Source organism: Hypanus sabinus, chromosome 19, assembly GCF_030144855.1.
Source record: "Hypanus sabinus isolate sHypSab1 chromosome 19, sHypSab1.hap1, whole genome shotgun sequence".
NCBI lineage: Eukaryota > Metazoa > Chordata > Chondrichthyes > Myliobatiformes > Dasyatidae > Hypanus > Hypanus sabinus.
In genome coordinates, this window is record NC_082724.1 from 2,774,028 (window position 1) to 2,798,864 (window position 24,837).

The following is a 24,837-nucleotide window of genomic DNA, read 5'->3' on the forward strand; positions in this document are numbered from 1 at the left end:
AACCTGATGCTGATCTGGGTCTCTATGGTGGACTGAGAGTGGGATGGGGACAGGGAGATAAACCTGATTCTGCTCTGGGTCTCTACGTGGACTGAGAGTGGGAAGGGGACAGGGAGATAAACCTGATGCTGATCTGGGTCTCTACGTGGACTGAGAGTGGGAAGGGGACAGGGAGATAAACCTGATCCTGATCTGGGTCTCTACGTGGACTGAGAGTGGGAAGGGGACAGGGAGATAAACCTGATGCTGATCTGGGTCTCTACGTGGACTGAGAGTGGGAAGGGGACAGGGAGATAAACCTGATCCTGATCTGGGTCTCTATGGTGGACTGAGAGTGGGAAGGGGTCAGGGAGATAAACCTGATGCTGATCTGGGTCTCTATGGTGGACTGAGAGTGGGAAGGGGACAGGGAGATAAACCTGATGCTGATCTGGGTCTCTATGGTGGACTGAGAGTGGGAAGGGGACAGGGAGATAAACCTGATGCTGATCTGGGTCTCTATGGTGGACTGAGAGTGGGAAGGGGACAGGGAGATAAACCTGATCCTGATCTGGGTCTCTACGTGGACTGAGAGTGGGAAGGGGACAGGGAGATAAACCTGATGCTGATCTGGGTCTCTACGTGGACTGAGAGTGGGAAGGGGACAGGGAGATAAACCTGATCCTGATCTGGGTCTCTATGGTGGACTGAGAGTGGGAAGGGGACAGGGAGATAAACCTGATGCTGATCTGGGTCTCTACGTGGACTGAGAGTGGGAAGGGGACAGGGAGATAAACCTGATGCTGATCTGGGTCTCTACGTGGACTGAGAGTGGGAAGGGGACAGGGAGATAAACCTGATGCTGATCTGGGTCTCTATGGTGGACTGAGAGTGGGAAGGGGACAGGGAGATAAACCTGATGCTGATCTGGGTCTCTATGGTGGACTGAGAGTGGGAAGGGGACAGGGAGATAAACCTGATCCTGATCTGGGTCTCTATGGTGGACTGAGAGTGGGAAGGGGACAGGGAGATAAACCTGATGCTGATCTGGGTCTCTATGGTGGACTGAGAGTGGGAAGGGGACAGGGAGATAAACCTGATGCTGATCTGGGTCTCTATGGTGGACTGAGAGTGGGAAGGGGACAGTGAGAGGGGAATCATGGTTGGAAGATGGGGAAGGGAGAGTGGAGGGAGTGGGAAGCACCAGAGAGACATTCTGTTATGGAATCAAATAACCTTGCCTGGTGTCTCCACCAGCACCAGCACCCCTACCTCGGCACTGCTTCTCTGCCACGTCTCACAGCACTCACTCCACCCTCACCACTCCTTTTGTTCCTGCCAGATTTACAAACTCGCCCCCTGATCCACGGTGATGAACTCAGTCCTGTGCAAAAGTCTCAGACACCTGAACTACTGTATCTACGTGTCTAAGACTTCAGCACAGGACTGTACCTTGTTCTGACCTTGCTCGTTATGTCTGCCTGCACTGTCCTTTCTCTGAAACCGCAGCACTTTATTCTGCATTCTGTGAATGCTTTACCTTGCAAAAACGCGTTAAAAGATTAGCATTATTTGTCACATGTACATCGAGACATCCAGAGCCGCTTGCATCAACAACCAACACAGACCGAGGACGTGTTGCTGTGCTTTCGACGCCAACACTGCATGTCCCCAACTTACTGGCCCTTGTCATGGGATGAAGTGACCTGGACAGATGGTATATAAAGCAAAGTTTTCCACTGGACCTCGGTACACGTGACGGTAACAAACCGGGGTAGAACAGAACTGAATCCATAAAGTGTAAATTACAACCTGATCGCACCCTCTCCTGACCAGCCTGGGACTCTGCACTTGAGTCAAACGCACAAACACAGGGGCTCAGGAACCCACCGAGGCAAAACTAACACAACTAGTGCAAGTGTTTCACTGGCAGAGCTCGACAGGAAATTCCTTACATGGTCACTCCCATGGCAAACATCTTCTCGTACTCGTCCCTGGAGGAGTAGTTGGGTACAACCTGAAACACAGCAGTGAAATGCGTCAGGTATGGGACGAGGGTCAAGAGATCCCACCAACACCAACCCACAGACGGAAGCTGCAGCACTGCAGCGAAACACAGCAAGAACTGGAGGCTGATATGGTGATAACCGGCATAGATCGAGTGGACAGCCAACACCTTTTTCCCAGGGTGGAAATGGCTAGTATGAGGGGAGGCAGTATAGGAGGGATATCAGAGGTAACTTTTTTCTGTAACCCCCCGGGAAAGGTTTTGCTGCTAATGTCATGGTTTTTCTGTAGCAGAGTGTCTGGATTACGGCCAGAGATAACGGGGGCTCTCGAATGTGCACCATCCAATGAAGGGAGTGTGTTTTCATGCTGTGTGCCTGAGAATGAGGTGGTCTGGGTCTTTAGTTTGGAAAGAGATGGAGAGAGAAGATGCCAGAGAGGAGAGGTCGTAGACAGCTGGACAGAGTGGACTTGCAGTGGGGCTGGGCGTGGATGGAGCCCGGGGAAATCGATGGAGGACCAGCGGAACGGAAACTGTGAGCTCCAACTTGTGCATGTTAGACTTTCATAAAATGGGCCCTTTTCCTTTTGTTTTACTTTACCAACCCTTTAGTCAAATTAAGAACTATAAAGCTAATTCGTTTAATTGCATACGGTGTACTGTCTGTTATTGTGTGGTACTGAGTTGTAACGGGGAAATGGATCACTCAGAATCCTCACAAACAGGAGATTTTGCTCCTCAGCCTTCACACGTTTGGTGGGGCCAGAGACCGTCTTCCTCAGACTGACGCTGTTGGCTGAACCTGAGGTTATATTTTAAAACAGAGTGGTACGTGCAAAGATTTAGCACATGGAACATCCAATCCCATAATTTCAGGAAATGGGAGAAGGAATGAGGAGTGAAAAGAAAAGATGGAAATGGTCAACAGAGAGAGAGAAGATGAGGAAGCTGAAGAGAAGGGCAGTTCTTCTTTTATCACAGATGGGATCTGGCATCACTGAAAAGTGAAAAGACTAAACTAAGCGGAGAGAAAGAAGAGGCGAGGTGCTGTTCTTCTGCTTTGTGTTGGGCCTCTGTGAGTTTCATAAATGACCTGGTTGAGGAAGTGGAAGGGTGTAGTAAGTTTGCAGATGGTGCAAAGGTTGGTGGTGGTGAGGACAGTGTGGAAGATGGTCAAGAAGATTGTTACAACCGGACATTGTCAGGATGCAGAGCTGGGCTGAGAAATGGAGTTCAATCCAGAAAATTGTGAAGTGATTCACTCTGGAAGATCGAACGTTGAGGCAGAATACAGGAGTAATAGCAGGAATTTTAACAATGTGGAGGAATGGGGGATCATGGGATGCATGTCCAAAGATCCCTCAAATTTATCGCACAAATTAACAGGGTGCAGGTGTGTTGTATGTTGGCTTTCATTAGTCAGGGACTGAGTTCAGTGTTACAGCTCTGTAAAACTCTGGTTAGACCACCCTTGGAATACTGTGTTCATTTCTGGTGTCCTCATTATAGGAAGGGAGTGGAAGCTTTAGAGAGGGTTCAGAGGAGATTTACGGGGATGCTGGATTAACAGCGTGAGGATAGACTGAGTGAACTAGGGCTTTAATCTTTGGAGTGAGGAGGAGGAGAGGAGACTTGATAGAGGTGTACAAGATGATAGAGTGGACAGGCAGAGACTCTTTCCCAGGGCACAGTAGCCAGTACCAGAGGACATCCATTTAAGGTGATTGGGGAAAGTTTGGGGGGGGGGGGAAATGTCAGAGATAGATTTTTTCCCTACACAGAGAGTGGTGGGTGCATGGAACCATTGTTCTCTCTAATTTTTTTACCCCTGCACGGACCAACCATTCCTACGGGCAGGAAATGTTTCCATGGCCTGAAAACTGTGCGGAACTTTAGTTTAAACATTAAAATTCCAGCTGCATAGAAACAAAGGCTACGTGTGTGGGAGCATTTTAGTTACTGTGCAGTCGCACACCTGCAGACCTCGGAGGGAGCAGTGCATGGAACGTACTGCCAGGGGTGGTGTAGAGGCAGATACATTAGGGGCATTTAACAAAATCTTAGATAGGCACGTGGATGATAGAAGACTGGAAGGGTTAGATTGACGTTGGAGTAGGCTAAAAGTTCAGCATAATATTGTGGGCCGAAGGGCGTGTACTGTGTTTTAGAGTTCTATGTAAGGAGATCACAGAATAGAGCGACAAGACTGGGAAAATTAGGGCCCTCCCAATAGACTGCAAATTCCCTTACCATGCCGTTGGTGATGACGACACGGGGCGCACTGGGGACACTGGGGAACAGGCCCTGGGGGTGTCCGCTACACATCACCAGCGTTTGGTCCTCTCCCATCTCGGACAGGTAGTGCATCGTTATCCAGAACTGCCAACACAAGAGTTCAAAGATCATGCAGGTCCAGCTAGAAAGGTCGCCCAAATCCTTCCCCATGTCGGAATTCTTTGTGTTTTTTTTATATTTCTTACTGTAACCTGTGGCATTCTATTTATAGTTTTACACAATACTGCTACTGCAAGACAACAAATTTCACAACGTATCTCAGGGATAATCAACGTGATTTTCATTCTGACTCACACGGTATGGAACGTGGGACGGGAAGCAGGGCAGACAGGCTGTGTAGACAGCCCTCCACATGGGGGCAGGGAGTGTGCACAGTGCAATCCCACATCGTGACCATCACTAACCTGAGCCCAGTTACTGAAGACTTGCCCATTCCCTCCATAGGTCACCAACTCCTGAGGAAACTGCAAGAGAAGAATTGTGAGAAATCACTGCGGTTTTCCAAAAACCTGTGGGAGAAGCACTTCCAGAACATTCCAGGCAGGGAATTGGTCCTTGCAGATGCAATGACTTCTGCAGGGGTACCTCGTTCTGCCATCCATCCCACAGCGACTCCACCTCACATCATGGTGGCTTCTCTCTTTTCAATCCATTTAGTTGAAGATGTCAAGGCCCTGGAGAGGCTGTCGAAGAGGGTCACCAAGATGCTGCCCGGACTAGAGGGCATCTTCTACCAGGATAAGTTTCTTCCAACCCACGACCAGATTTCAGAACAAACCATGGAGCCATGAACACGAGTGGACTATTTTGGCAATGCCTATATTTCATTTCACATGTCAGCAACTGGGTGCGGCGGTAGTGTAGCGGTTACCGTGATGATGTTACAGTCTGGGGCGTCAAGTGTTCGGAGTTCGATCCCGACATCCTTCGTAAGGAGTTTGTATGCCCTCCCCGTGGAATACAGGGGTTTGCTCCCACAGTCCGAAGATGTATCGAGAGTGGGTTAATTGTTCATTGTAAATTGTTTCTAGATTAGTACAACTAGGGTTAAATCAGAGGTTGCCAGGTCAGAGGGGACGTGCAGGACACGGGTGCCTGGAATGTGGTGCCGGGTGGTTGCCGCGGCAAATGCCACAAAGCCATTTAAAAATTCATAAATAGGCTCATGAATATGCAGTGAATGGAGGGATAGGGACATTGTTCAGGCAGGAAAAACTAGTTTTGTTCGATGCTTAATTACTAGTTTAATTTAGCACAAAATTGTGGAATGGACCTGTCTCTGTGCTGAATTGTTCTCTGCTGCCTGGTCTCTGCTCTCGGGTCTCTGTTCTACAGTCTACACTCCGTGGCCATTTTATTAGGTACACCTGTACACCTGGTCGTTAATGCAAATATTTAATCAGCCGATCATGTGCCAGCAACTCAATGCATAAACAGGTCAAGAGGTTCAGTTGTTGTTCAGCCCAAATGTCAGAAAGGGGAAGAAATGAGATCTAAGTGACTTTGACTGTGGAATGATTGTTGGTGCCAGACGGGGTGGTCTGAGTATCTCAGAAGCTGCTGATCTGCTGGGATTTTCACACACAACAGTCTCTAGAGTTTACAGAGAATAATGCAAAAAAATAAAAATACAGTGAGTGGTAGTTCTGAGAGTGAAAATGCCCGGTTAATGAGAGAGGTCAGAGGAGAATGGCCAGACTGGTTCAAGCTGACAGGAAGGTGACAGTAACTCAAATCACCACACGTTACAACAGTGGTGTGCAGAAGAGCATCTCTGAATGCACTACACGTTGAGCCTTGAAGTGGACGGGCTGCAGCAGCAGAAGACCATGAACATACACTTACTGGCCACTTTATTAGGTACAGGAGGTACCTGAGTGTATGTCCTGTGATATACGCTCACCCCTTCTCCATCCTGCAGTGTCTCCTTACTGCACCCAAGTCCCTTGTTGTATCAAACACCCCTCGTCGTATCAAACTCCCACGACCATGCCCGCACCCTGCCATTGGGAACAGCTTCCCTCTCTCCAACCCCTGTCCACCTCTCAGCTTTCTTGGTATCAGGCCTGGTGATTTCCGTACATCCCTGTGTTCCAAAGGTGTTCTGTCCCCTCCACGGACTCACTTACTCAAGGTACAGGGGAAATGCACAGAATGGAGATGAGGTGGATGAGACGACCGAGAGATGGGAGAGGTAACGGGCTGCTCGGTTCAGGTGAGGAGGGGTGTCTGAATGGGAAAGGACGAGGGTGGTGAGCAGGACATTTCAAAAATGGAAGGTTCCAAATTTATTTCAAAGCTGGCCGGTAGCGCAGTGGCTCCCGTACCAGACTTCGAGGCGAGTGGTCCCGGGTTCGAACCCGGCCTGCTCTTCGCACTCTTTCCATCCAGGCTGGGTTGAGCATCAAGCGAGCAACGGCCTCATAAAATGGACAAAATGCTGAAGAAACGGCAAAGTTGTCACCCGATGCACCACAGGGTACGGAGAGCAACAAGAAACTCAAGAGTTTCTGCAGATGCTGGGCAGGGACAGGGGACGGAGTATGGAAATTTTTGGTAATTCCTCCCACCTCTCCCTCTCTCTTTTCCATTCCCTATTCTGGTTCCCTTCTCTTCTCCTCATCTGCCTATCACTTCTTCCTGGGTCCCCTCCTCCTTCCTTTGCCCCCATGGTTCACTCTCCTCTCCTAGCAGATCCCTTCTTCTCCAGCCCTTTGCCTTTTCCCCCATCACCTCCCAGATTCTCACTTCATCCCTCACCCACCCACCTGCCCGCCCGCTTGTCCTGCTCCCCCTTCCTGGTGGAGAGTCTCAGCCTGAAGCAGCTGAGTTCCTCCAGCATCTTGCGTGTGCGCTTCCCGGTGAGAACCCCTCACCCTGCCACAGTGCTGAGCTTACCTGGGCAACCTGAGGGTCCAGGTTATTCATGATCATGTGCATAATGGCCGCAGCAGCCTTCGACCGGCTGGGGTACTCCTCAAATGGATACGCTCTGGGAGGGGCAACACAAACAGCCACTTATTACCTGCAGGGCTGTCCCACTCAGGATCCCTGTAAGGACAAAGCCACCCTGTACCCCGCTCCATATTACACCAACCCTGAAACGTTTGTGACAGTCCGCAACTGCGTCCCGGGTATGACCTGTGCCACCTCCGTCGCTCCAGCTATGCTTACTGGCTCAGTCTACTCCAGAGGCCGCAGGATCCCCCCTCAGTCACTCAACACCCGGAATGGGATAGCCTGCCGTGTCTGGCTGCTGTGAGGCATTTTAGAATCACGCCTTACAGCGCAAGCGACTGTGTGTCTGTAATTTGTATGTTCCTCCTGTGACCGTGTGGGTTCCCTCTGGGTGCTCCCATTTTATCCCACATTCCAAAGACGTATGGGTTAGTTGAGGGAATGCCATGTCCGTGCCCGAGGTGTGGAGTTGTACGGGTTAGGATGGGTGAGTTGTGGGAATGCCATGTCCGTGCCCGAGGTGTGGAGTTGTACGGGTTAGGATGGGTGAGTTGTGGGAATGCCATGTCTGTGCCCGAGGTGTGGAGTTGTACGGGTTAGGATGGGTAAGTTGTGGGAATGCCATGTCTGTGCCCGAGGTGTGGAGTTGTACGGGTTAGGATGGGTAAGTTGTGGGAATGCCATGTCCGTGCCCGAGGTGTGGAGTTGTACGGGTTAGGATGAGTAAGTTGTGGGAATGCCATGTCTGTGCCCGAGGTGTGGAGTTGTACGGGTTAGGATGGGTAAGTTGTGGGAATGCCATGTCCGTGCCCGAGGTGTGGAGTTGTACGGGTTAGGATGGGTGAGTTGTGGGAATGCCACGTCCGTGCCCGAGGTGTGGAGTTGTACGGGTTAGGATGGGTGAGTTGTGGGAATGCCATGTCCGTGCCCGAGGTGTGGAGTTGTACGGGTTAGGATGGGTGAGTTGTGGGAATGCCATGTCCGTGCCCGAGGTGTGGAGTTGTACGGGTTAGGATGGGTAAGTTGTGGGAATGCCATGTCCGTGCCCGAGGTGTGGAGTTGTACGGGTTAGGATGGGTAAGTTGTGGGAATGCCATATCCGTGCCCGAGGTGTGGAGATGTTTGCGGGCTGCCCCCAGCACCATCCTCGGTGACGTGATTTGATGCAAACGACGTACTTCACTGTGTGTCTTGATGTTTCAATGTACATGTGACAGATAAAGCTCATCTTACCCGGAGAGTGAATGCTGGAACTCTCTCCCCACCAGCACTGTGGGAGCCACTTCACTGCAGTGATCAGAGAAGGTGGGTCTCTCCCACCCTGTGAGGGGCAGTCAGGGATGGGAAAGACATGATTACGGAATATAGAGTGCGTATTGCCTGCAGTTCTGGTCACCTTGTACAGGACCGAGTACAGAGAATATTTACAAAGATGTTGCCAAGACTGGTGGATTTGTGTTTAAGGGAAAGATTGACTGGGTCAGGACTTTATTCCCTGGAGTGTAGGAGATTGAGGGGAGATTTGATAGAGGTAGACAAAATTATGAGGCGCATAGACAGGGTAAATGCAAGCTGGCTTTTTCCGCTGAGGTGGGTGGGACTACAACCAGAGGTCATGGGCTAAGGGTGAAAGGTGAAAAGTTTAAAGGGAACATGAGGGGAAACGTCTTCACTCAGTCGGTGATCAGAGTGTGGAATGAGCTGCTAGCACAAGTGGTACAAGTGTGCTGAATTTCAATATTTAAGCAAAGTTAGGATAGGTACATGGATAGTAGGAGTACAGAGGGCTGTGGTCCTGGTGCAGATTGATGGGATTAGGCAGTTTGAATGGTTTTGGCATGAACTAGATGGGCTGAAGGGCTGTTTCTGTGCTGTATTTCTCTACGGCTCTAAGTAAATCCCAGACACCAGAAAATATTCAAATGTCTAAACTTAATTGTGGAGTTGTAATTGCACAGGAACTTGACTAAGAGTTGGAAATGTCACAGCGTTCCTTCACAGGCCTCCCCAGCATCGAGGAGACTTTTAAAAGGCATGCCTCATGAATCTGAACCGAGTCACCCCTCCCCACCAACACCATGGGGGCACCGTCAGCAGAAGGTAAAGCCCACTCCTAACTACCCCCAGAAGGCAGATCACCTTCTTCCTCGCCAGCTCAAGGGGCAGTTAGGGATTGGCGATAAATGCTGGTGCCATTCAGATTCCCAGTGTTTTACAGGAACCGTGTCAATGTGGGGTGACGGGGTGCAGATACTTCGGGGGGTGGGGATTGAGGACAGTGGGGGGAATTGAGGATGGTGGGGGGGGTTTGAGGATAGCGGGGGTGGGGGTTAAGGACTGTGGGGGGGGTTGAGGACAGCGGGGGTGGGGGTTAAGGTCAGTGGGGGGGGTTGAGGACAGCGGGGGTGGGGGTTGTCAGTGGGGGGGGTTGAGGACAGCGAGGGTGGGGTTTAAGGACTGTGGGGGCGGTTTGAGGACAGCTGGGGTGGGGGTTAAGAACGGTGGGGTGATTGAGGAGGGGTGGGGGTTAAGGATGGTGGGGGGCTTTGAGGACAGCGGAGGTGGGGGTTAAGGGCAGTGGGGGGATTGAGGGGGTGGGGGTTTTGAGGACAGCCGGGGTGGGGGCTTTGAGGATGGTGGTGGGGGGTTTGAAGACAGCAGGGGTGGGGGTTAAGGACGGTGGGGGGATTGAGGAGGGGTGGGGGTTTTGAGGACGGTGGGGTGATTGAGGAGGGGTGGGGTGTTTGAGGACAGCGGGGGTGGGGGTTAAGGACGGTGGGGGGAATTGAGGACGGTGGGGGGGGGTTGAGGACGGTGGGGGGGGTTGAGGACGGTGGGGGGGGTTGAGGACGGTGGGGGGGGGGTTGAGGACGGTGGGGGGGGTTTGAGGACGGTGGGGGGGATTGAGGACAGTGGGGGTGTTGAGTACAGCGGGGGTGGGGGTTAAGGACAGTGGGGGTTTTGAGGACGGTGGGGGAGTTCTCACCTCATGTCGATCTGGGGACAGAACCGGTACATGTAGATATGCCCGAACTGCCTGAGCTCGTTGGTGAACTCCGGGGCCAGAGCAGCGTGCACATCCGCTGGGAAATATCGCAAAGCATTCCTCACCGCGAGCTGCAACAGCACGGACATAACGTCAGCAGCAAGACAGACATACCGACACACACACACACACACACACACCCCTTGAAGTTACTTCAGGATGGCCATCCCCACCCTCAAGGGTCAGGAAATCACTTCTTGGACGAGACTTGAATGGTTGTGGTTTTGCCTGGACCAGAAACGTATCAATCCCTGTCTCACTCCCCAATGGAGTACGTGAGGAGGTGATACTGAGGGAGGGTCACACTGTGGGAGGGGTGGTGCTGAGGGAGAGTCGCACTGTGGGAGGGGTGATACTGAGGGAGGGTCACACTGCGGGAGGGGTGGTACTGAGGGAGGGTCACTGTGGGAGGGGTGATACTGAGGGAGGGTCACTGTGGGAGGAGTGATACTGAGGGAGGGTCACACTGTGAGAGGGGTGGGTCAGAGGGATGATCACACTGTAGGAGGGGTGGTACTGAGGGAGGGTCACTGTGGGAGGGGTGATACTGAGGGAGGGTCACACTGTGAGAGGGGTGGTGCTGAGGGAGAGTCGCACTGTGGGAGGGGTGATACTGAGGGAGGGTCACACTGCGGGAGGGGTGGTACTGAGGGAGGGTCACTGTGGGAGGGGTGATACTGAGGGAGGGTCACTGTGGGAGGGGTGATACTGAGGGAGGGTCACACTGCGGGAGGGGTGGTACTGAGGAAGGGTCACTCTGCGGGAGGGGTGGTACTGAGGAAGGGTCACTCTGTGGGAGGGGTGGTACCGAGGGAGGGTCACACCGTGGGAGGGGTGGTACTGAGGGAGTGTCACACTGTGGGAGGGGTGATACTGAGGGAGGGTCACACTGCGGGAGGGGTGGTACTGAGGAAGGGTCACACCGTGGGAGGGGTGGTACTGAGGAAGGGTCACTCTGTGGGAGGGGTGGTACCGAGGGAGGGTCACACCGTGGGAGGGGTGGTACTGAGGGAGGGTCACTCTGTGGGAGGGGTGGTACTGAGGGAGGGTCGCACCGTGGGAGGGGTGGTACTGAGGGAGTCACACTGTGGGAGGGGTGATACTGAGGGAGGGTCACACTGCGGGAGGGGTGGTACTGAGGGAGGGTCACACCGTGGGAGGGGTGGTACTGAGGAAGGGTCACTCTGTGGGAGGGGTGGTACCGAGGGAGGGTCACACCGTGGGAGGGGTGGTACTGAGGGAGTGTCACACTGTGGGAGGGGTGGTACTGAGGGAGTGTCACACTGTGGGAGGGGTGATACTGAGGGAGGGTCACACTGCGGGAGGGGTGGTACTGAGGAAAGGTCACACTGTGGGAGGGGTGATACTGAGGGAGGGTCACACCGTGGGAGGGGTGATACTGAGGGAGGTCATACTGTGGGAGGGGTGGTACTGAGGGAGGGTCACACCGTGGGAGGGGTGGTGCCGAGGGAGGGTCACACTGTGGGAGGGGTGATACTGAGGGAGGGTCACACTGTGGGAGGGGTGGTACTGAGGGAGGTCATACTGAGGGAGGGGTGGTACTGAGGGAGGGTCACACCGTGGGAGGGGTGGTTCCAAGGGAGGGCCAGACCGTGGGAGGGGTGGTACTGAGGGAGATTCACACAGTGGGAGGGTCACACTGTGAGGGGGTGGTACCGAGGGAGAGTCACACTGTGGGAGGGGTGGTACCGAGGGAGGGCCACACTGTGGGAGGGGTGGTACCGAGGGAGGGTCACACTGTGGGAGGGGTTGAAGTGAGGGAGGGGCTGAAATATTTGTGTGGGAATCTGTGAGGAGACTCAGTGTCTCAACCTTTCAGTGCGTCAGAAATCAGAACCTAGTTACGGAGGGTTAAATGTTCACAGAGCTGACCGTCAGATATTTCAAGTAATAATTAGCCACGTTCAGTAAGCACAGCTAACACTGGCTGGGGATGAGCAGCATCGTCTCTAGACACATAGGCTCTGTGCTGCCTTACCCACACAAACACACGTATACCATATGTAAAATTGTTCAACAATTAATTTTTATTAAATTAAAATTATTGTAAAACTGTAAATAATTAAATAAAGTGATGTAGGGTTCATGGGTTCAATGTCCATTCAGAAATCAGATGGCAGAGGGGAAGAAGCTGTTCCTGAATCGCTGAGTGTGTGTCTTCAGGCTCCTGTACCTCCTCCCTGATGGCAGAGGGGAAGAAGCTGTCCCTGAATCGTTGAGTGTGTGTCTTCAGGCTCCTGTACCTCCTCCCTGATGGCAGAGGGGAAGAAGCTGTTCCTGAATCACTGAGTGTGTGTCTTCAAGCTCCTGTACCTCCCCCCTGATGGCAGAAGGAAAGAAGCTGTTCCTGAATCGTTGAGTGTGTGTCTTCAGGCTCCTGTACCTCCCCCCTGATGGCAGAGGGGAAGAAGCTGTTCCTGAATGATTAAGTGTGTGTCTTTAGGCTCCTGTACCTCCCCCCTGATGGCAGAGGGGAAGAAGCTGTCCCTGAATCGTTGAGTGTGTGTCTTCAGGCTCCTGTACCTCCCCCCTGATGGCAGAGGGGAAGAAGCTGTTCTTGAATGATTAAGTGTGTGTCTTCAGGCTCCTGTACCTCCTCCCTGATGGCAGAGGGGAAGAAGCTGTCCCTGAATCGTTGAGTGTGTGTCTTCAGGCTCCTGTACCTCCTCCCTGATGGCAGAGGGGAAGAAGCTGTTCTTGAATCACTGAGTGTGTGTCTTCAGGCTCCTGTACCTCCTCCCTGATGGCAGAGGGGAAGAAGCTGTTCCTGAATCACTGAGTGTGTGTCTTCAGGCTCCTGTACCTCCTCCCTGATGGCAGAGGGGAAGAAGCTGTTCCTGAATGATTGAGTGTGTGACGTCAGGCTCCTGTACCTCCTCCCTGATGGCAGAGGGGAAGAAGCTGTTCCTGAATCGCTGAGTGTGTGTCTTCAGGCTCCTGTACCTCCCCCCTGATGGCAGAGGGGAAGAAGCTGTTCCTGAATCACTGAGTGTGTGTCTTCAGGCTCCTGTACCTCCTCCCTGATGGCAGAGGGGAAGAAGCTGTTCCTGAATGATTGAGTGTGGGCCTTCAGGCTCCTGTACCTCCCCCCCTGATGGCAGAGGGGAAGAAGCTGTTCCTGATTCACTGAGTGTGTGTCGTCAGGCTCCTGTACCTCCCCCCTGATGGTAACAATGAGAAAAGGGCATGGCCTGGTCATCCTGACATGGGTGTTTGTGTTGTCCAGGTGATTTTGGGCCGTGTGGAGAGCCATTGAGATTGCATCTGCCGTAGACCTATTGTGCTGATGGGCAAATTCCAGTGGGTCCTGGTCCTTGCTGAGTTTGAACAGAAAAGCCTACAAGAAGCAGTGGATACGGTCCAGTCGATTAGGGGTAAAGCCCCCACACCATTGAGCACATCTACACAGAGCATCAGAAATCAGCCTCCGTCATCAGTGACCCCAACACCCAGAACAGCATTGCATCTCTTCTCACTGCTGGCATCAGGAAGAAGGTTCAGGAGCCTCAGGTCCCACACCACCAGGGTCAGGAACAGTTATTACCCCTCAACCATCAGGTCCCACACCACCAGGTTCAGGAACAGTTATTACCCCTCAACCATCAGGTCCCACACCACCAGGGTCAGGAACAGTTATTACCCCTCAACCATCAGGTCCCACACCACCAGGGTCAGGAACAGTTATTACCCCTCAACCATCAGGTCCCACACCACCAGGGTCAGGAACAGTTATTACCCCTCAACCATCAGGTCCCACACCACCAGGTTCAGGAACAGTTATTACCCCTCAGCCACCAGCTCCTGAACCAGTGAGGATAACCTCAACTCTGAACTGATTCCATCAGGAAGGAGGTACAGGAGTCTCAGGTCCCACACCACCAGGTTCAGGAACAGTTATTACCCCTCAACCATCAGGTCCCACACCACCAGGGTCAGGAACAATTATTACCCCTCAACCATCAGGTCCCACACCACCAGGGTCAGGAACAGTTATTACCCCTCAACCATCAGGTCCCACACCACCAGGTTCAGGAACAGTGATTACCCCTCAACCATCAGGTCCCACACCATCGGGTTCAGGAACAGTGATGACCCCTCAACCATCAGGTCCCACACCACCAGGTTCAGGAACAGTTATCACCCCTCAACCATCAGGTCCCACACCACCAGGGTCAGGAACAATTATTACCCCTCAACCATCAGGTCCCACACCACCAGGGTCAGGAACAGTTATTACCCCTCAACCATCAGGTCCCACACCACCAGGTTCAGGAACAGTGATTACCCCTCAACCATCAGGTCCCACACCATCGGGTTCAGGAACAGTGATGACCCCTCAACCATCAGGTCCCACACCACCAGGTTCAGGAACAGTTATCAACCCTCAACCATCAGGTCCCACACCACCAGGGTCAGGAACAGTTATTACCCCTCAACCATCAGGTCCCACACCACCAGGTTCAGGAACAGTTATCACCCCTCAACCATCAGGTCCCACACCACCAGGGTCAGGAACAGTTATTACCCCTCAACCATCAGGTCCCACACCACCAGGTTCAGGAACAGTTATTACCCTAAACCATCAGGTCCCACACCACCAGGGTCAGGAACAGTTATTACCCCTAAACCATCAGGTCCCACACCACCAGGGTCAGGAACAGTTATTACCCCTCAACCATCAGGTCCCACACCACCAGGGTCAGGAACAGTTATTACCCCTCAACCATCAGGTCCCACAGCACCAGGGTCAGGAACAGTTATTACCCTAAACCATCAGGTCCCACACCACCAGGGTCAGGAACAGTTTTTACCCTCAACCATCAGGTCCCACACCACCAGGTTCAGGAACAGTTATTACCCCTCAACCATCGGGTCCCTCACCACCAGGTTCAGGAACCGTTATTACCCCTCAACCATCAGGTCCCACACCACCAGGTTCAGGAACAGTTATTACCCCTCAACCATCAGTTCCCACACCACCAGGGTCAGGAACAGTTATTACCCTCAACCATCAGGTCCCACACCACCAGGGTCAGGAACAGTTATTACCCCTCAACCATCAGGTCCCACACCACCAGGGTCAGGAACAGTTATTACCCCTCAACCATCAGGTCCCTCACCACCAGGTTCAGGAACAGTTATTACCCCTCAACCATCAGGTCCCACACCACCAGGTTCAGGAACAGTTATTACCCCTCAACCATCAGTTCCCACACCACCAGGGTCAGGAACAGTGATTACCCCTCAACCATCAGGTCCCACACCACCAGGTTCAGGAACAGTTATTACCCTCAACCATCAGGTCCCACACCACCAGGGTCAGGAACAGTTATTACCCTCAACCATCAGGTCCCACACCACCAGGGTCAGGAACAGTTATTACCCTCAACCATCAGGTCCCACACCACCAGGGTCAGGAACAGTTATTACCCCTCAACCATCAGGTCCCACACCACCAGGGTCAGGAACAATTATCACCCCTCAACCATCAGGTCCCACACCACCAGGGTCAGGAACAGTTATTACCCCTCAACCATCAGGTCCCACACCACCAGGTTCAGGAACAGTTATCACCCCTCAACCATCAGGTCCCACACCACCAGGGTCAGGAACAGTTATTACCCCTCAACCATCAGGTCCCACACCACCAGGTTCAGGAACAGTTATTACCCTAAACCATCAGGTCCCACACCACCAGGGTCAGGAACAGTTATTACCCCTAAACCATCAGGTCCCACACCACCAGGGTCAGGAACAGTTATTACCCCTCAACCATCAGGTCCCACACCACCAGGGTCAGGAACAGTTATTACCCCTCAACCATCAGGTCCCACAGCACCAGGGTCAGGAACAGTTATTACCCTAAACCATCAGGTCCCACACCACCAGGGTCAGGAACAGTTATTACCCTCAACCATCAGGTCCCACACCACCAGGTTCAGGAACAGTTATTACCCCTCAACCATCGGGTCCCTCACCACCAGGTTCAGGAACCGTTATTACCCCTCAACCATCAGGTCCCACACCACCAGGTTCAGGAACAGTTATTACCCCTCAGCCATCAGTTCCCACACCACCAGGGTCAGGAACAGTTATTACCCTCAACCATCAGGTCCCACACCACCAGGGTCAGGAACAGTTATTACCCCTCAACCATCAGGTCCCACACCACCAGGGTCAGGAACAGTTATTACCCCTCAACCATCAGGTCCCTCACCACCAGGTTCAGGAACAGTTATTACCCCTCAACCATCAGGTCCCACACCACCAGGTTCAGGAACAGTTATTACCCCTCAACCATCAGTTCCCACACCACCAGGGTCAGGAACAGTGATTACCCCTCAACCATCAGGTCCCACACCACCAGGTTCAGGAACAGTTATTACCCTCAACCATCAGGTCCCACACCACCAGGGTCAGGAACAGTTATTACCCTCAACCATCAGGTCCCACACCACCAGGGTCAGGAACAGTTATTACCCTCAACCATCAGGTCCCACACCACCAGGGTCAGGAACAGTTATTACCCCTCAACCATCAGGTCCCACACCACCAGGGTCAGGAACAGTTATCACCCCTCAACCATCAGGTCCCACACCACCAGGGTCAGGAACAGTTATCACCCCTCAACCATCAGTTCCCACACCACCAGGGTCAGGAACAGTTACTACCCTCAACCATCAGGTCCCACACCACCAGGGTCAGGAACAGTTATTACCCCTCAACCATCAGGTCCTGAGCCTATGGACTCATTTTCTAGGGCTCTTCTTCTCAAGTTCTCGATATTTATTGCTCATTTGTTATTATGATTTCTTTCTTTTGTTTCTATCTGTATTTGTCTTTTTCACTCTGGTTGTCTGTTGAATGTGGTGTTTCAGGCTCTATTATGTTTCTTGTGGGTATCCACCGTAAACGAATCTCAGGGTTGTACACGGGCCTGCCTTTATTTGCAAGGGGTTTTGCTGTTGACTGATCCTGTCCAACCTTCCAAGTGCTTCTAGTGCATTTTTGACTTCAGTGCAAGGGGAGGGGGACAGCTTTCGAATGGGCAAGGCTATGGCAGCTGGGGCCGAGTGTGGCATAGGAACAGAGTGGAAAAGCAAGGAGAGTTTCTAATGCTGAGACACTGAAAGGCATTGGTGTCCTTGTACACCAATCGCTCGATGTAAGCATGCAGCTCAACAAGAAGCTTGAAAGGTTTGTTGGCCTTCAAGAGGATTTGTGGATGAGGGTAAAGATATCTCATTGCAAACGAACAGGCGCTGGGGAGGTTGCATCTGCACTGTTCAAAGTCCAAATAAATTTATCGAAGTACATACTGCGTATGTCACCTTACACTAACCCGAGATCCATTTCTTGTGAGCATTCACAATAAACACTATAGAATCAATGAAAACACGCACAAAAAGCTGACAACCAATGTGCAAAAGGTAACAAGGTGTGCAAAAATATGAAAGGAAAGAAAGAAAAAAATTATAATAAATATCGAGAACATGAGCTATAGACTCCATAAAATTGAATCAATAGGCTGTGGAATCAGTTCAGTGTTGAGTAGGGGCCAGTCTCCCTGTGCTGGAGAGAGCCAGGACCCTGTCTGCTATGGAGAAGTTTATCCACACAGAGAGACTAGACAGGCTGGAGCAAAGGAGACCCAGCAGTGACCGGCAGAGGGCAATAACATCACGATAGGGGAGATAGCCAAATTATTTTGCCCACGGTCAGGGTATCAAATAGGTTTAAAGTGAGAGAAGAATTCACAAAATGCTGGAGGACGCTTTGTCAGTACGCGAGGAGACATTGGCTGTGGAGAACATCTCCACCCAGTCTTCACCTGAGCTACACATCCTCCAGGTTACATGAATGGTAGCAAAACGGACGTCCATGTGGCAGGGAAGGGTAAGAAGATTGTGGGCTGCATGGCCTGTACTGTGCTGAAATACTCTGTGTTCAATGTAACAGGGAGATCTCGATCGGCTGGTCAAGGTGGACCCTGGGACAGAAATTGTGTTCAATATAGACAAGTATGAGGTGTTGCATTTTGGAAGCCAAACCAACACAGGAGCTACACACTGAACAACAGGCCGTGACCAAACCAGCACAGGATCTACACACTGAACAACAGGCCACGGCCAAACCCATATCGGAGCTACACACTGAACAACAGGCCGTGACCAAACCAGCACAGGATCTACACACTGAACAACAGTCCACGGCCAAACCCATATCGGAGCTACACACTGAACAACAGGCCATGGCCAAACCAGCACAGGATCTACACACCGAACAACAGGCCATGGCCAAACCAGCACAGGAGCTACACACGGAACAACAGGCCGTGGCCAAACCAGCACAGGAGCTACACACGGAACAGGCCACGGCCAAACCCATATCGGAGCTACACACTGAACAACAGGCCATGGCCAAACCAGCACAGGAGCTATACACTGAACAACAGGCCATGGCCAAACCAGCACAGGAGCTACACACGGAACAACAGGCCATGGCCAAACCAGCACAGGAGCTATACACTGAACAACAGGCCGTGGCCAAACCAGCACAGGAGCTACACACTGAACAACAGGCCATGGCCAAAGCCGTATCGGAGCTACACACTGAACAACAGGCCGTGGCCAAACCAGCACAGGAGCTACACACTGAACAACAGGCCGTGGCCAAACCAGCACAGGAGCTACACACTGAACAACAGGCCATGGCCAAACCAGCACAGGAGCTACACACTGAACAACAGGCCATGGCCAAACCCGTATCGGAGCTACACACTGAACAACAGGCCATGGCCAAACCAGCACAGGAGCTACACACTGAACAACAGGCCATGGCCAAACCCGTATCGGAGCTACACACTGAACAACAGGCCGTGGCCAAACCAGCACAGGAGCTACACACTGAACAACAGGCCGTGGCCAAACCAGCACAGGAGCTACACACTGAACAACAGGCCATGGCCAAACCAGCACAGGAGCTACACACGGAACAACAGGCCATGGCCAAACCAGCACAGGAGCTATACACTGAACAACAGGCCGTGGCCAAACCAGCACAGGAGCTACACACTGAACAACAGGCCATGGCCAAACCCGTATCGGAGCTACACACTGAACAACAGGCCGTGGCCAAACCAGCACAGGAGCTACACACTGAACAACAGGCCGTGGCCAAACCAGCACAGGAGCTACACACTGAACAACAGGCCATGGCCAAACCAGCACAGGAGCTACACACGGAACAACAGGCCGTGGCCAAACCAGCACAGGAGCTACACACGGAACAACAGGCCGTGGCCAAACCAGCACAGGAGCTACACACTGAACAACAGGCCATGGCCAAACCAGCACAGGAGCTACACACTGAACAACAGGCCATGGCCAAACCCGTATCGGAGCTACACACTGAACAACAGGCCATGGCCAAACCAGCACAGGAGCTACACACTGAACAACAGGCCATGGCCAAACCCGTATCGGAGCTACACACTGAACAACAGGCCGTGGCCAAACCAGCACAGGAGCTACACACTGAACAACAGGCCGTGGCCAAACCAGCACAGGAGCTACACACTGAACAACAGGCCATGGCCAAACCAGCACAGGAGCTACACACGGAACAACAGGCCATGGCCAAACCAGCACAGGAGCTATACACTGAACAACAGGCCGTGGCCAAACCAGCACAGGAGCTACACACTGAACAACAGGCCATGGCCAAACCCGTATCGGAGCTACACACTGAACAACAGGCCGTGGCCAAACCAGCACAGGAGCTACACACTGAACAACAGGCCGTGGCCAAACCAGCACAGGAGCTACACACTGAACAACAGGCCATGGCCAAACCAGCACAGGAGCTACACACGGAACAACAGGCCGTGGCCAAACCAGCACAGGAGCTACACACGGAACAACAGGCCGTGGCCAAACCAGCACAGGAGCTACACACTGAACAACAGGCCATGGCCAAACCCATATCGGAGCGACACACTGAACAACAGGCCATGGCCAAACCCATATCGGAGCTACACACGGAACAACAGGCCATGGCCAAACCAGCACAGGAGCTACACACTGAACAACAGGCCATGGCCAAACCCGTATCGGAGCTACACACGGAACAACAGGCCATGGCCAAACCCGTATCGGAGCTACACACTGAACAACAGGCCGTGGCCAAACCAGCACAGGAGCTACACACTGAACAACAGGCCGTGGCCAAACCAGCACAGGAGCTACACACGGAACAACAGGCCGTGGCCAAACCAGCACAGGAGCTACACACTGAACAACAGGCCATGGCCAAACCAGCACAGGAGCTACACACTGAACAACAGGCCATGGCCAAACCCGTATCGGAGCTACACACTGAACAACAGGCCGTGGCCAAACCAGCACAGGAGCTACACACTGAACAACAGGCCGTGGCCAAACCAGCACAGGAGCTACACACTGAACAACAGGCCATGGCCAAACCAGCACAGGAGCTACACACGGAACAACAGGCCATGGCCAAACCAGCACAGGAGCTATACACTGAACAACAGGCCGTGGCCAAACCAGCACAGGAGCTACACACTGAACAACAGGCCGTGGCCAAACCCGTATCGGAGCTACACACTGAACAACAGGCCGTGGCCAAACCAGCACAGGAGCTACACACTGAACAACAGGCCGTGGCCAAACCAGCACAGGAGCTACACACTGAACAACAGGCCATGGCCAAACCAGCACAGGAGCTACACACGGAACAACAGGCCGTGGCCAAACCAGCACAGGAGCTACACACGGAACAACAGGCCGTGGCCAAACCAGCACAGGAGCTACACACGGAACAACAGGCCGTGGCCAAACCAGCACAGGAGCTACACACTGAACAACAGGCCATGGCCAAACCAGCACAGGAGCTACACACGGAACAACAGGCCGTGGCCAAACCAGCACAGGAGCTACACACTGAACAACAGGCCATAGAGGGACCCAGGAGCACGGGTACATTGTTCCCTGAAAGTGGCATCACAGGTAGACAGGCTATTAACATGCTGGGCCTCATCATTCAGACAGTGGGGATTATGTTGTAGTTGTACAAGATGTAAGTGAGGTTTCATTTGGAATATTGCGTTCCGTTTTGGTCACCCTACTGTAGGAAAATGCCATCGAGCTGAAAGGTGGCAGAGGAGATTTGTGAGGACGTTGCCAGGATTTGATGGACTGAGTTATGGAGAGAGGCTGAGCAAGTTGGTACGATTTTCACTAGAGATGGGTAAATGAGGACTGACCCTACAGAGGTGTAAAAAACACAAGGGATGCAGACAGGGTAAACGTTCGCAGTCTTTTACTCGCAGTGTTGGGGAAACTGGAGTGTGAGAGGGGAGAGATTGAATAGGACCACGTTTTCTCACACACACACTGGTCAGTAAATGGAACCAGAGGCCAGAGGCATGGTTCAGGCAGATACTTTAATATTTACATAGAAGAGCGCGGCGCAGGAACAGGCCTTTCGGCCCGCTATGTGGTGCTGAACACAATAAGTTCGTAATCAAACGGCCCTCTGCCTACACTATGTCCCTATACCTCCATAGTCCTCGCTTCCATCCGCTATCTAAACGTCCCTCGTGTCTCTGCCTCTCCCACCGTCCCAGGGACAGTTCCCACCACTCACATCTCCTTTGAAATTACCCTCATTTTCAATGGTGACCTCTAGTATTAGGCATTCCGACCGGGAAAAGACCCTCGGACCAGCTGTGTCGATGTGAGCATGGATTGGATGGGCCGAAGGGAGCGCTGCGTTACTGTGACTGTCAGAGGTTGACGGGGCCGACCGAACGCCGCGTGTACCGAGGGGTGGGGCAGTTACCTTCTCCTCCTGGGCTGTGAGAGCGGGGGTGCGCACGGGAGCGTGGGACACCCGGCTGCTTCGCCCTCTGTTGGGGGGCAGCGGCTTCAGGGGCAGCCCCGAGCACAGCTCCCGCAGGCTGCTCATCCCGACCGGTATCGCAGTCCGCGCTGCTGCCCGTTGAAGGTGAGTGGGTTATGGTGGGTGGTTCCCCAACCCCGACCCTTATTGGCCATCACCATCCCCCGGGTGATAAATCATTAACGGAGCCCTCGGCTCAGAAACAGCCTGCCCCCACCCCACCAGGGCTCCTTAACATCCGCCATCCGGAATCACACTCCTTTGTCCATTGGTCCCTGCGCACCCATCCCTCCCGGGACCTACCCTTGCGAGCAGAACAAGCGCTGCACCATCCAGGTGAGGCGACACTTCACCTGCGAGTCTGTTGGGGTCGCCCGCTGTGTCCGGTGCTCCTGCACATCGCTTCGCCGGCAACCACGTTCCGTCTGTCCGAAAAAGCCGGCTATCTGACAAGTCACCATGTTAATTACTATTTTGACATGTCAATCCATGGCATCCTCTACTGCTCAGGTTGGGGGAGCTGCACGTTACATTCTACCTACCTAATGGCATGAACATCCATATCTCCAATTTCCAATAATTGCACCTGCCCATCACCTCCCCCTTACCTCCCCATCACCTTCCCTTCACCATTCCCCTTACCTCCTCTTCACCATTCCCCTTACCTCCCCATCACCATTCCCCTTACCTCCCCATCACCATTCCCCTTACCTCCCCATCACCTCCCCTTCACCATTCCCCTTACCTCCCCATCACCATTCCCCTTACCTGCCCATCACCTCCCCTTCACCATTCACCTTACCTCCCCTTCACCATTCCCCTTACCTCCCCTTCACCATTCCCCTTACCTCCCCATCACCATTCCCCTTACCTCCCCTTCACCATTTCCCTTACCTCCCCATCACCATTCCCCTTACCTCCCCTTCACCATTCCCCTTACCTCCCCTTCACCATTCCCCTTACCTCCCCATCACCTCCCCTTCACCATTCCCCTTACCTCCTCTTCACCATTCCCCTTACCTCCCCATCACCATTCCCCTTACCTCCCCATCACCTCCCCTTCACCATTCCCCTTACCTCCCCATCACCATTCCCCTTACCTCCCCATCACGATTCCCCTTACCTGCCCATCACCTCCCCTTCACCATTCACCTTACCTCCCCTTCACCATTCCCCTTACCTCCCCATCGCCATTCCCCTTACCTGCCCGTCACCTCCCCATCACCATTCCCCTTACCTCCCCATCACGATTCCCCTTACCTGCCCGTCACCTCCCCTTCACCATTCCCCTTACCTCCCCATCACCATTCCCCTTACCTCCCCATCACCATTCCCCTTACCTCCCCATCACCATTCCCCTTACCTCCCCATCACCATTCCCCTTACCTCCCCATCACCATTCCCCTTACCTCCTCTTCACCATTCCCCTTACCTCCCCATCACCATTCCCCTTACCTCCTCTTCACCATTCCCCTTACCTCCCCATCACCATTCCCCTTACCTCCCCATCACCATTCCCCTTACCTCCCCATCACCTCCCCTTCACCATTCCCCTTACCTCCCCATCACCATTCCCCTTACCTCCCCATCACGATTCCCCTTACCTGCCCATCACCTCCCCTTCACCATTCACCTTACCTCCCCTTCACCATTCCCCTTACCTCCCCATCGCCATTCCCCTTACCTCCCCATCACCATTCCCCTTACCTCCCCATCACCATTCCCCTTACCTCCCCATCACCATTCCCCTTACCTCCCCTTCACCATTCCCCTTACCTCCCCTTCACCATTCCCCTTACCTCCCCTTCACCATTCCCCTTACCTCCCCATCACCATTCCCCTTACCTGCCCATCACGATTCCCCTTACCTGCCCGTCACCTCCCCTTCACCATTCCCCTTACCTCCCCATCACCATTCCCCTTACCTCCCCATCACCATTCCCCTTACCTCCCCATCACCATTCCCCTTACCTCCCCATCACCATTCCCCTTACCTCCCCATCACCATTCCCCTTACCTCCCCATCACCATTCCCCTTACCTCCCCTTCACCATTCCCCTTACCTCCTCTTCACCATTCCCCTTACCTCCCCTTCACCATTCCCCTTACCTCCCCATCACCATTCCACTTACCTGCCCATCACGATTCCCCTTACCTGCCCGTCACCTCCCCTTCACCATTCCCCTTACCTCCCCATCGCCATTCCCCTTACCTCCCCATCACCATTCCCCTTACCTCCCCATCACCATTCCCCTTACCTCCCCATCACGATTCCCCTTACCTGCCCGTCACCTCCCCTTCACCATTCCCCTTACCTCCCCATCACCATTCCCCTTACCTCCCCATCACCATTCCCCTTACCTCCCCATCACCATTCCCCTTACCTCCCCATCACCATTCCCCTTACCTCCCCATCACCATTCCCCTTACCTCCCCATCACCATTCCCCTTACCTCCCCTTCACCATTCCCCTTACCTCCCCATCACCATTCCCCTTACCTCCCCATCACCATTCCCCTTACCTCCCCATCACCATTCCCCTTACCTCCCCTTCACCATTCCCCTTACCTCCCCTTCACCATTCCCCTTACCTCCCCTTCCCTGC

General features: G+C 53.1%; 1 protein-coding gene across 1 annotated transcript in view; it reads right to left on the bottom strand.

Moving 5' to 3' along the window:
- uroc1 (urocanate hydratase 1) overlaps nucleotides 1-22,336 on the bottom strand; it is an 88,269-nt gene extending 65,933 nt beyond the window's left edge. Inside the window, exons 1-6 of the mRNA XM_059943890.1 lie at nucleotides 22,173-22,336; nucleotides 10,227-10,357; nucleotides 7,181-7,274; nucleotides 4,687-4,746; nucleotides 4,238-4,366; nucleotides 1,935-1,996 (exon numbers count right to left, since the gene is read on the bottom strand). Of these exons, the coding sequence (XP_059799873.1) occupies nucleotides 1,935-1,996; nucleotides 4,238-4,366; nucleotides 4,687-4,746; nucleotides 7,181-7,274; nucleotides 10,227-10,357; nucleotides 22,173-22,298 (602 nt within the window). The 5' untranslated portion in view covers nucleotides 22,299-22,336. The remainder of the gene's footprint in view (nucleotides 1-1,934; nucleotides 1,997-4,237; nucleotides 4,367-4,686; nucleotides 4,747-7,180; nucleotides 7,275-10,226; nucleotides 10,358-22,172) is intronic.
- Nucleotides 22,337-24,837: the final 2,501 nt, after the last annotated feature.